Below are 12,923 nucleotides of genomic sequence, written 5' to 3'. Positions count from 1 at the left end.
TAACGCATAGAGTAACGTGTAGAGTAGCGCATAACACAGAGAGTACAGCGCCGGAAAGATGGGCGGGTGGGGGTGGAACTAAAGAGGGAAACTGCCGGCGTAGCACGTGCATGCATGTAGTATACGCAAGACCGGCCCGTAATTGATGAAGGGCTCTCTCGCACCTGCGCAACAAAGCAAACAAAGACGTCGTGAAAGTCTGATGGGGATTTAAGACCGCCGCAACAAGCTGCAGGGAAGGGGCGTCCGTGCCCGGCGTTGCTTGTGTGTATGTGTATACATGTACGCACGCGTCTCTCTGTATACGGATGGCGTCGCGCGGTGCGGGCCATGCAAATGCGTTCCTCGGCGACGTGCGGTTGTTGCCGCGACCAGCTGACTTATGGGCCAAAGCCGGCGTCCCGCACGTGGCTCATTACCACTGATTGTGTTTACAGGGCTCCGCCACGCTACTCTTACTGATTTACCTGCACGCGTGTCCCGTTGCAAGCTCGGGGAGGACGGCGACGGATATCCCACATACACACACGTCGGTCGCTTCCTTTTTTTTTTATTCGCGTATGTCTTTTCATAGTTCAGTTTATGTTTTGCTGCTTGGGATATTACGCAGGTCTGTTTTTGTTTTGTTTTTGTTTTCATCTTCGTCTTAACGTTGCATCGCGTGTTGCAGTGTTTAGCTGGTAGCCCCTGAGTTATGAAGCTTGTTGCGCAGTAGCGACGGTGCTATGAAGCCAACCAGTAACGCGACATTACAGCAAGGTTATGGGGCGTCGTATACGAAAAACCATCTGTAACGATTAGAGGCGTTTCTGCGTGTATGCTGGTGTGTCTTGTGCATGGACCCCGTCATTCCTCGAAGAATTCAGAGTCGACAGCTATAAACCCTCCGGCAACGGTTGCTTCGACGGCCTATTTGGGCCTTCGTAGCTTCTTCGGTTCACATTTTATTCCCTGACTCGCGCAACAGCAAAAATGTACCATGTTTTGTTTTTATTCTGCTGTGGTTCTTGAAGCTTACTTGGTCAAGTGGATGTAGGAAAAGAGGGGGGGGGGGGGGGGAGGCAATGATAGTTAGCAGATTTTTTAGAAGAACTTCTTGCTGGGCTAGTTGGTGCGTTAATGGTTTTGTCGGTGCACATGTATACTCTCTCCACTAGCTTTCCTTCTCTTTATCTTCCTCTCTTCATTTCTGGATGTTGATCTTTGCATTTTCTTATGTAACTTAAAAGTGAGTGACAATCTAGCCACCTAATTTAGGCCGTATTTACTGACTCAATAAGCAATGAAGCAGTATTTTCGAGATGTAACTCCGTCAAGTTCTTGAAAGCCACCATGACCCTTCACATGAATGTATGTTTGATAACAATTTGCGCTGCGAAATGGCTTCGTCTGTCACCACCATCCCATCCCCCCCCCCACACACACACACACTCGCATGCGCACCCCCCCCCCCCCCCCCCCCCCCCCAATACACACACACGCATGCGCACGCCTTGCATTCGAACGCGTAAGAATTCGCGCTCATTATCGAAGTTGAAGCTGCGCAGGCTTCGGCAGCGTTGTGAGAGAGGTTTTAAAGAAGTCCAAAGGGGAGAGGCCACAGAAGAGAGTCGCACAACTCGGCTGACAAGTGATGCGATAACAGCGGCGAGACCGAGGACGGAGTCGTCACAACCGCCCGCGCGGGTCCCTCCTATTTATAATCGGTGCCAAGCGTTCCGCCTCTGAGCCGTGCGACCCGGCTGGCGTCGCTCCAAAACGGTGGCACGCGCCGCGCCGAGCTCGTTCGGACGCAGCCGCGCTGCCTGCCGCGCGCGCTTTCGCGCGGCGCGGAACACAGGAAGACGACACCCTCGCTAGACGGCCGGGTGACGCCGGAGGGGGAAGAAGAAGAGCAATTTCGAGGTTGAAGTCCTCGCGGCGTGTGTGTCGCGCGGCGGCGAGTCCCTCTCTGCCGCCTTCTCCCGTTCTTCGGCGGCTGACTCATCGCTCGCTGGCTGGCAGGGGGCCGCACCGCCGGCCTTGACGGGGCCGCCGACAGTCTGCACCTGAATCGCGCCTTTGTTCGATCCGCGGCTCCTCCGACGTTCAACCTCCTCTTCGTGCGGAAGAGGACAGGGAGCCAGCAACGCCTGCCTCCCTTCGCTCTTTGATGTCTACGCTGGAGCGAGCCATTTGGAAACGAGAATCCGATAGCAGAGCTGCCGGGAGACGCGTCTGAAGGGCCGCTTTCTTCCGCTTTGTACCTACCTGTTTCGTTCGTTTTTTTTTTCTTTTATTATTTAGCTGGTAGAGTGTCATTTCAGACCATTCCGCTGAAAAGTTTTTTTTGTTTTTATTTTTGCACGGCAGGATTTCGTCCGGCACTCTAGGTGTTGTGTCTGTACGTGTCTGTATGTAGACCCTCAGTCCATCCTCGCTAGCCGGTCTTACGCCGGCTTAGTGCGCGTTTCGTACATTTCCGAGAAAGGCGATGTGTAACGTTGAGCCTTCGTTCATGACTCTCTCAATGATCTGGAAAAGGAGGGAAGCGTTGCTTTTACACCTTGAGAAAGGAAAGTGCCTTCTTATTGCTTTCTGATAGTGCTGAGAAATGGCCGGGGGTACATTAAACCTCGCACGTTTCCGCTATACACCAAGTTTGTTTCCCTTGCCGCCGATACTGTCTTCTTGCCACTCCGAATTATATGTACGGCGCACCTTGCACCGTCCATCGAGACGTACGGGCATTGGTCGTGTCTTAGCTTCGATTCCTTCTCGTGCTCAGTTCGTGCGGAACACAGCGGGAGTGATGCATTATATTTCCGAAAATATGTGCGCAGTAAGCAGTAAAACTTCATAACGTTCCGTATGGGGGATACGCAGACACTGGTGTGTTGGTCATCCAGCGCGTTTTCCACCACACCAAGAAACAATAAACGTATTTCCGTTATTGATCAATACCTTACACGATTTCCTTTAGTATACAGAAACACAAGTTATGCCTTAATGGCAAGTGTGCGAAAAAAATAATTGGAGTGTGAATCTCTGTTCCAGTGTTCCCTTACAGCCATTATGCATTTAAAAAACACTCTCGGCAGGCTTCGCTACCACTTACAGACTTTGTCTTCAATAATTTTTTTGTAAGTGTACTGCGGGTGTAGGAATACGGCAGAGCTCAAGCGCTCACAAGACAATGAAACCGTTCGCAGTCAGTTGTGGGCGTCAAACCTATCGTGGCCATTATATCAAACGTAGGGAAGTGCGCGTGGGCATCAACTCTGCATGTAAGCCTTTTCCAATTTATTATTCAGATTTTTGATATTCAGATTTTTTTTTCTGCTCTGAGCAGAAAGTGAATATGCTCTGAATGAAATCTGCCGTTTCTCTCTGTTCTGCAAAAACTGCGTGCTAGTAAACTCCTTCTATATAGCGCAGCTGCCTTTTGACTTCCTTACACCTGTCTTCTCAGCATCTGTAACCATCTGGCCGTCGTCTTATATGTAAACAGCAATCCAACCCCATTTGCTAGGGCCCGCCAACCCTCCAACTCGACTAAGCGCCAAGTTGCAGCCAGCTGCCTTGTACGGCTCCCCTGAGAAAGAGTTCCTGGTTATACGCCTATAATAACGCACCCCTTCAAGCTCGCCAGACAGAACGTGCGTGAAATCGCGAAGCACCATACAACCCCCACGCAACCACCCGCGAACAATAACTCCACGCGTACACGCCAGCTCGGATCCTCCATTCACAACTGCGTGGAAGGAAGACCTCGACAACAACAGCAACAGCAGTCCATACCATTAATCTTTCGAATCCGTCATTGTGCTCATAGAGTCCCCGCCGCCTACGCTCGCGCAGCCAACACCGAGGGCAACAATCCAGCTCCAAGCGCGTACGACTGACTCGTCGTTAGGGAGAAGCGTGCAAGCCACTTTCGCCTCTCCAGCCGTTACCTAGTGTTTCTTTCTACTCTGCCTCCGGGATCTGTTTCTCCATGTGTCTCTGCTCGCTTTAGAAACAGATGAAAACAGCACCTCCCTCTCAATTAGAACAAGTGGATATTTAGGCTCCTTGGAGCGTTCCCTGCCGGATAAGAGGCAGTACGGGAGGCGATACAATCACACAGGTAGGAGCTCGCGAGGAAGAAAACAGAAGAATAACAGAGAGAGAGAGAGAGAGAGAGAGAGAGAGAGAGAGAGAGAGAGAGAGAGAGCGATAGACAGAACGAAAAGGAAAGAACACACCCACACACACACAAAAAAAGAAATCATGTACGCAGTAGCTGTCTCGCTAAATTGGTGCAGTGTTTTAGAAGTGGAGCTTGACAACAGCCAATAAGGAGGACGAACGAATAAGTGCATTGCATTTGTTCCTCCGCGGCTGCTATGTGTTCGTACTACATGCGCAGGTCGTCGTCTTTCTCCGCAGCACGATGAAGCGGGGCTGCAAAGTATGATACATAAAGGTGCATTGTCACGTTTTCTTAGGCAAACGACAAGCACAAGCCAGGCCTTGTAAGAGACTCTACCGTTTACTACAAAGCCTACACAACACGGTGCCCCGTAGCTTCCGCAGTACTGCACCGTTCTGGGGAGACAACGTAGTAGAGAGTAAGCAAAGTAGAACGAAGAAAACTGGGAGGCGGTGGGGTAGCAGGAAAGGAGCTAACCACCGCAGCATCATTAAATGCCCGGCCACTTGGCTCAATTGCTTAGCACGGAACACGCAGAGACGGTGGAGCGTGAGCGAGCATACGCTCGCCCTTCTCGCCAGCGTTTTGGCACCGAGCGGAACCGGCTTGCACCCCCCGCACGATCGAGCACGTGCGTGTGTGCGTGCAGGCAAGGTCGGAATTGGGCTGCACTGGGTCGGGCTTCTTTCTCGTCGACTGCTGCAGTCACAGACACGCACTCACGCGTGTGCGTGTGTGAGCGTGTCTGTGAGTGGGAGCCGGGTTTAACAAAGACGTCTCTGTACGAGCACCGCGCCTGTGGACTCGGTGGCCTCACGTAAATGCTGGGCGCTTCGTTGAACTGTAAGCGAACCGATGACAGCGGGGGGAATGAGTTGGAGTTGTCAGTTTGCGCTGCTGGCTTTTGAGTAGAGTAAATGCCGAGGATGCGCAAAGGAGGTATCGGGAAGGGTTCATTATCGGTGACCTGGTGAAGAGAATTACTCCTATGAATGTCGGGGAAGAATAATGCGTTGGCTCAGCAACTCTGAGCAAGAGAAGACGTCTTACATCGTAACCATGTCTATCAAAAAGAAGAAAAGAGAGGAAGAGATAATAACCGAATAACTAACAGAAGAGTCATCGACGCCACTGTCATGCGTCATCGTAGGACATACATAACTACTGCCGTGCTGTAGTCGATAAGGCTTCCTTACATTGAGTTGAATTTATAAGGTCATTTGTATTGTCACGCAACATTACAGCGAATTTATTTTTAAAACAATCCATTCTTCAGCATAATTTGTGTTCAGGTGCGGTTATTTCAGAAGCGACGATTTTTTCTTTTTGTTTACCGTTCCTTTTGTTAGGTACTGAAAAAAAATTCAGGCGAATTCGGTTCATATGTAGCCTCACCGTTCAATATGTTTCGCAAGAGACCTTCGAAAGCCAGCGAAAACACCACGAATAACTGGAAAAAATGTAGCATTAAATATTTGCGTGCAAAAGCTGCGCCTGGTACATGAGGCAAACCGTGTGTAGTGGAGAACTCCAGATTGTTAGAAGCATTTCATCTCCAACGAAACCCGACCGCCACGGCCGAGAATAGCGCGAACTCTCGCTATATAGTAATGTCATAGTCGCTAAGCTGCCGCCAGGTGGGTCATCACAAGTAACGTCAACACACAAGAAGATCACAGCCGAAGGACCTTTTCTGAAAAAAAAAAGAAATAAACTTGCGACAAAGGAAGCCCTGAAAAGCTTCGGCACGAAAACTGATACAATGAAAGGCGCGAGAGTTGGGAGAGAGCCCGTGTGCTACACACAAGGGCACCTCGCTTCGCAGTGTTACACTCACGCCCGGTTCGCCTGGTATATCATTCTATAGGTGACAGACTCGACAACGCTGTAATGGCCATTTTTGGTCTGAATTATGAAACGTAAACGGGTGCGATGTACCGAAGTAAAAAAAGGAGAAAAGACGAAACGATGTTAAGCGCCTGGATTATGAGGCACGCGTAACACGGCAGGTCGCTCGCCCGAGAAGGAAACTTTGCAACGGCCATCATCTAGCTTCACCCGTCCCGCGCGGCGTCGCTGAATTACGGGCGCTTCTGGCCGAAAGAGACAATGCGAGTGGCTGCTCGTAAACATGGCACCACATATACTATTCGTTATCTGCTCAGAAACAGCGCAGAAGTGCGCCCATGTTACTGCACTTGAAGACGAAAAAAAGAAAGAAGAGAGAGGAAAGGCTGTGATGGGACGCCACGGTTTGTGACTCATATTTCTGACTCCCGGGAGCAAGTCATAAAACGTGGTGGCCGCCAGAAACAAATGGTCTCGGGCCAAAAACGATCGTCTCTCTTTCGCAACAAGGAAGAGTCACTGTGAGTGATTTATCTTTACGGAGGACACACATAAGAGTGGTCCCGGACTTGGCGAGAGAAGTCTGTAAGCCTTTTTCTCTCCAGCATTACCAGCGACAGTTCGACCATTACGTTCTTGTTTTGTTCTGTGTACGAGCGTCGGGATAAAATACTACAATAAGCAGGTAAGGAAGCGAACGCTCATTTATGGATGTCAGGCGAACAATACTGCAGCCAGCGTATGTCATTCCGCTACAAGTTTGGCATAAGTTACGTAATAAGGGAAAGGATGCAGTAGTTCCTTTCGAGGTCAGTGCACTCAGCGAAGTACGTTATACTTTGCGAACTTCACGGTCGATATGATAGCGGAAGCTTCCCTCACTGAAGCTCAGGTTAACTGTACCATGATACCGTCAAGTGCCGACTTGACTAAAAGTACTGAAGTCTATAGCCTTCGAGGTATGGGCAAGCGTGAGCTTAATAGCTCTGTGGCATACAAATAAATACAAAGCACGAAGTCTCAATACACTCATGGCGGAAACCAATGCATGAAAGGTCGTAAGCTTGGGAAAGTTTCCGCGGACCGTGGATAGTGTGTAAATTCGTCCACATTCGTTAGGTCTGCTTAGGTCTTCACATAACGTCACGGTGAGAACCTACGTATGTGTGTGTTGCGTCTCTGTCGGAAACGTGACAAGCATAGCCGTTCATTGCGCAGGAAACCAAGATATCCGCCAGGATTTAAAGATTCAAATACTAAGTAGTTATTCTAATGAAGACTAAGAATGCTTCTTGAGCATGTTCAGTGAAAAAATGCATGCGTGGTAGAATCATGACAAACTCTTAATGAATGAAAATGGAAATAAAATGCTTCTTTACACAATCAAAAATTTTCCACGGAATGAGTGGTTCGGACGCATAATAAGCTCGAAAGCATTTTGGGCGAAGCGTTCGTATCAAGAAAAAAATTGCTCGAGGCACGTTTATTCTTCAAATGAGCTTGCCTGCTCTGATCTAATTAAAGTTAAGGCTCGCAGCAATCTGCTTCTGCTTGGTCTTCGCTTGTAGAACGAAACGCCATGGTGTCAAAACAAAATGGATCAGGGTAATTCGTTTTCGCGCGCGTGTCATGCAGCTGATAATCGAGGTTTAGCGGTGATCCATTAAGGCACCTCAATCAGCGTGCAACAGGCTCGCAAGATGAATCGCCGACGGAAGGGGCAACTCTAGGGAGCACGTACGCCGTTTTGACATTTCAAGGTGAAGGTTGAAGTGATGAATATATAGTAACACTTTGAATGAAACAAAACGAAAAGCAAGAACGAAACTATAGCCAATTATAAGCCACTTAACGATGAATATATAGTAGCGCCTTGAATGGAACAAAACAAGAAAGCAAGAATGAAACTATAGCCAATTATAAGCCACTTAAAAAAATAGCTACATGTTTCCCGCAAACTATAATATTATATATATACTTCTTCACCGTCAGCACGGTTACTTTCATCGCAGGGCAAAACCCTCTGCTACTTATCTCCATTTAACCCTGTCCTCCGCCAGCAACGGCCACCGGAAATTCTCCAATTTGATTCGTCCGCCTGACACTAGGTCTTCCTTCTCTTGCAATGCACTCCGTTTCCGTAACGGATCATCAACTATCTCTTGTCCGCATTACGCATCGCCCCCATGTACAGCCTCTGTCGAAAATTTAGAGCTCAGGAGGGTTTGCTCCAAAGCTGTGTACTGAAGCTCTTGTAGCGTTCGTGAAAGTCCTAACACCCGGAGTGGGGAAAGTTCCTCTTACCTTGATGGGATTTGGAGTAATGGGGATGCATAAAAAGCTACACGGTGCGGCCCAAAAGCACCCCCCCCCCCCCCCCACCCCCGATCCTAAACTTTTGATAACGAGCGTTCTATCAACAACAAACGAAACACGAACAAGACGACTGAACCGCGAACCGCAAAAGAAGCTCTTAGCCGGGGGAAGCTATTCAGTACTATAGCGGAGGATAACTTCACTGTCCTTTAAAAGTTTTAACCTCGCTTGTAGCTCCTCTCCGGGGGCTAATATGTCGGTGTTTTTGCGTTGGCACTTCAGTTCTCTTGTAATAAGGGAGTAATTCCTCATTGACATCCACCCGAGCGCAGCCATACGGCTACAAAGGAAAGCTATACAGCTTTCTCATAAACTTCGCAGTTCAAGAAAAATTCGTCCTGGTCCGGGGTCCGAACCCGGGACCACCGCTTCACCGGAGCAGTCGCTCTACCAATTGAGCTAACCGGGACGGCAAGCTTATGATAGGGCGAGAGCGAATTGATCAAAACTCGAAGTGGGAACTGTGTTGATCAAATATTTAGGGGAATTCCCCAAGGTGGAGTAGATTTGTAATAAGGGAGTAATTCCTCAATGACATCCACCCGAGCGCAGCCATACGACAACAAAGGAAGGCTATACAGCTTTCTATAGCTATACAGCTATACCACGGACCAGGACGAATTTTTCTTGAACTGCGAAGTTTATCAGAAAGCTGTATAGCTTTCCTTTGTAGCCGTATGGCTGCGCTCGGGTGGATGTCATTGAGGAATTACTCCCTTATTACAAATCTACTCCACCTTAGGGTATTCCCCTAAATATTTGACCAATTCAGTTGTCTTGTTCGCGTTTCATTCGTTGCTGATAGTACATTTCCTCATCTTGATTTCAGCTTGTCATTACCTCGTGCTCGCTATCTAATCACGCTGCTCGTTTCTGCGATGTTCGCAACAATAGGAAAATGTGCGCTTAGTGGTTTTGGCTAATTATGCTCGTTCTGCGCTAAGGAGTATCAGAGACACATTCCAAGAAAGCTGTTAAGTATTTCTAAAGTTTGTCATATGCGGTGGTGCACATAATAGCCTGTTTTAGTTGAAGCTCCTAACAGAGCAGCACCCGTATAACTATATTAATTGCTAAAAGAAGGGCAGATAGAGAGATGCCCAATGGATGAGGCAGGAATGCCAGCAAATATGTAAGCGTATGGCTGGTTGTTCCGACGTTAGGAAAAACTATAAAAACCGGAATAAAAGACAAGGGAAGAGAGAAAACAGGCTGTCTTAACGCGCATTTGTACGCGTAAAGCAGACACAGGAGATAATAAAATCCCATTTACTTCAGAAAGACGGGAAACACCTTCCTTTTTGAATAGCTGTAGCAATTAGCTCACTGCAACAGCACGTCTCTTCTTTTGGCTTTGGTGCGTGTACATAAACGATCAGTTAGTTAGTTATTGGGGTTTAACGTCCCAAAGCAACTCAGGCTATGAGGGACGCCTTAGTGATGGGCTGCGGAAATCTCGACCACCTGGGGTTCTTTGACGTGCACTGACATCGCACAGCACACGGGCCTATAGAATTTCGCCTCCATCGAAATTCGATTAGAAAGGGCCACTGGCTACTTTATGAGTCACTGTGACACATTGGCATAGCATAATGCACTTGACATGGTTTAAATATTTCTGACGCGGACGCGTGATGTGACGACTTCGCGCTTTGCTTTCCGCTGGACTTAAATTTTCAGCACATCATGATTGTGCGAAACGTATGCTTCCAAGCAAAACAGCCATTTTTTTTCTTACACTTTGTAATTGGTGCGCAAAATGTCACCCTGTTTATGGCGTTGATGTTCCACAACTTGGTCGTCGACAGAGACTGCGCACGAAGATCAAAATGCAAGCGCCTGTTGAATGCCGGCCGCGGTGTCAGCACGTGCTTGGCGGCAGATGTATCATCCCGTCAAACACGTGTATGTGTTCGGCAAAGGCCTATGGGAAGTGAACCTGGCAGTTTCCATTCAGTCGTGGTTGATGTCACATGTGGCGTCTTGCTTCGGCGGTAAGGATATGATCGTTTCTGTTCACAGGCAGAAGGATATGGCCACAAATAGGTGGGAGAAACAACATGCTTGGGCGCCACCAGTGCTGCAGCTCGAAATGCTTTACACGCGCGTGGGCTCCTTGCCATGAAAGGTGAAGCTTCTCGGCGGCCTTTTATCTCATTTGACGTTTCAGAAAAACTGTTCTGCTTGTTGCAACTATCGAGGGAAGAGCATTCAATTTGTTGGCAGCGGGCTGCCTTGTAGGCTGACATAGCACAAGCAGTCAACGTTCACTTGCTCTGTGGATGGAAAAGAAGTATAGCGCTTAGCGGGGAGTCCTCCCTAAAGGACTCATCTACCATCTGTACCCAATGGAATGCTTCGCCCAGCATGGTTTCATGCAGTGAAAGTGTTAACGAATGGTTGAAGCCCATTCAGAATTACGCATTGTTTGTTTGTTTTTTCGTCAATATAGTACATGTTCCCGGCCACTTAACCTGAAATCACTACATCTATGAGCAGTGAGCTTCAGATAGCGAGCGGGCGCGTAATTGTCGCGGACGTGAATAGCGGAAATCGGAAGCTTGCTACGAGCCCGCTTACAATAAGTTGAAGCAACAGGCAAATCTTGGCGGTGCATATTGAGCAACCAAGGCTTGTCCAGCTGTTGAGAGATCAGGCGGAGTAAACAGAGGACGTGGATGGTACTTACGCACGCACTCGTGGGCGTCGTGTGCCGTCGCCCTGCCCCATGGCCGGTCGTAGTAGAAGGGCTTGCACTTCTCGCAGTCACGGCCGGCCGTGTTGTGCTTGCATTCGCAGGCCAGCTGTCCGTCCCTGTTCTGGACGCAGCGCGAGCCGTGGCCGTTGCACTTGCAGCGACCGCCCACGGCGAAGTCGGACACGGCGTAGTAGTAGGAGGCTTCTCGAGCCGGCACCACGGCCGACTCGTTGTCGGGCTCCGGCAGGGCCCAGTTGGTGAGCCGGTTGAAGACCACCTTGACGTCGGTGGCGGTGACCCACTCCTGGAGCACGGGACTGGAGTCGAACTCGTAGGCCGAGGGCCGCCCTTCGAGCGTCGAGAAGGCGATGCGCGCCCCGGAGAGCTGCTCGGTGCTGGACTGCGGGTCCGTGCACAGCGGCTCCTGCTCGTTGGCCTTCGTGATCAACGCGCGATTCGGGCGGCCGTACATCTTGCGGCACTGGGACGAGTAGAACTGGAACGGCTGCCACGAGCGGCCGTGGTCGGTGCTCTTGTAGATGGCCAGAGAGTCCGGCTTGGCGCCGCAGAACTGCAGGCTCACGTAGGTCAGCTCGTACTTCTTGCCCAGGCTGAGCATCAGCGAGACGTTGTGCACCGGCTGCTGGAAGGGCTCGGACATCCAGCAGGTCACGTTGTTGGGGTTGTTCAAGTCGGTCAGGTATGCGGCCGGATGCCGGCGCTTGGGGTTTCCGGAGTCGCATATCTGGCAGTTGCGCACGATCTCGCCCTTCTCGTCGGTGGCCGTGGTGCAGTAGCGCGACGGCGGGTTGCCGCACTCGGAGCTGGTGCGCACCTCCTTGCCGAACGCGGCGTTCACGAAGTCCGGGATGCACCGGCGCGGGTTGTTCATCTCGTCGTAGCACGGGTCCTGCTGGGTCTGCGCGGCGAACATGGAGCTGAGGAAAGCGGACGAGGCCGCCCGCGCAGCCGCGCTCGCTGCCAGGCCGAGTAGAAGCAGCAACAGCAGCGGCGGCGGGCCGCCGCCGGACACCGTGGTGGGGGCCCCCATTCACAGGAGACAAGCGGCGTGCCGCGCTCCCGGCGCGCTCCTCATACTGCCGCTGCCGCTCGGCCGCTTCGAATGGGGCCGCCGTCCCGCACCGCGCCGCTTCCCATTGGTCGCGCGCGGGCTGGGGCGCGAGGGCGCTGGAGCGCGCGCGCTCACCGGCCGGGCCCCGTCCCCCCTCCAGCGTCAGGTACTACCTCTCCCTTCTTGCCCTCCGCCGCCGTTTTGTCGCGCCCGCGGGCGAGGGGACGCGGGTCCGCACGCTGTTGCGCCTCCGACGAGAACACCGGAGCGGCGCGGTTCGACGCGAAGGGCCCCGCGCAGGCCGGGTTCCGACCAGTGCGCCTGCGGGAGAGAAACATTGGATCCGAGAGAGGACAGGTATTTTGCTCTGAAGCAAAGTTAAGCAAAAATTTGACTTGAGGAAAGCTGTGCTGTTTATAGGTACAGTAGATTATCATCTGTACTCGATACAAGCGCGGTAACGTTCGACTGCAGCGAATAGCCAATTTGGTAAATCAAACCCGAACAGACCTAAAGCGTACCTTCTTTGTTGTATTCGTCAAAATTGCGGATATATACTGAAGTGCAAAATGTTGCCGTATCTCACCGTGCTTATCCCGATGAAAATTAATTTCGTCCTCCTGCATACGCGTTCTCTATTTCACCTTTTAGCTATCATGATGAACTCAACAAACTAGGATGAACAAATGCACTTTTCTCATTCTACGATTCAGAATCCATCAGGATGTCCTCACCACAGGGAAGACAAAGATAGA

General features: G+C 50.5%; 1 protein-coding gene across 2 annotated transcripts in view; it reads right to left on the bottom strand.

Moving 5' to 3' along the window:
* LOC149342154 (netrin-1-like) overlaps window positions 1-12,229 on the bottom strand; it is a 170,430-nt gene extending 158,201 nt beyond the window's left edge. For both annotated transcript variants that reach the window (XR_016283006.1, XM_089544411.1), the window contains exon 1: window positions 11,088-12,229. Coding sequence is in view for 1 of the 2 variants with exons in the window: in XM_089544411.1 (XP_089400537.1) it covers window positions 11,088-12,147 (1,060 nt within the window). In the remaining variant the exon portion in view is untranslated. The remainder of the gene's footprint in view (window positions 1-11,087) is intronic.
* Window positions 12,230-12,923: the final 694 nt, after the last annotated feature.

Source organism: Amblyomma mixtum, chromosome 5 (genome assembly GCF_055824585.1).
Source record: "Amblyomma mixtum isolate Tamu chromosome 5, ASM5582458v1, whole genome shotgun sequence".
NCBI classification, from domain to species: Eukaryota; Metazoa; Arthropoda; class Arachnida; order Ixodida; family Ixodidae; genus Amblyomma; species Amblyomma mixtum.
This window is presented reverse-complemented; position numbering and strand designations above follow the sequence as displayed.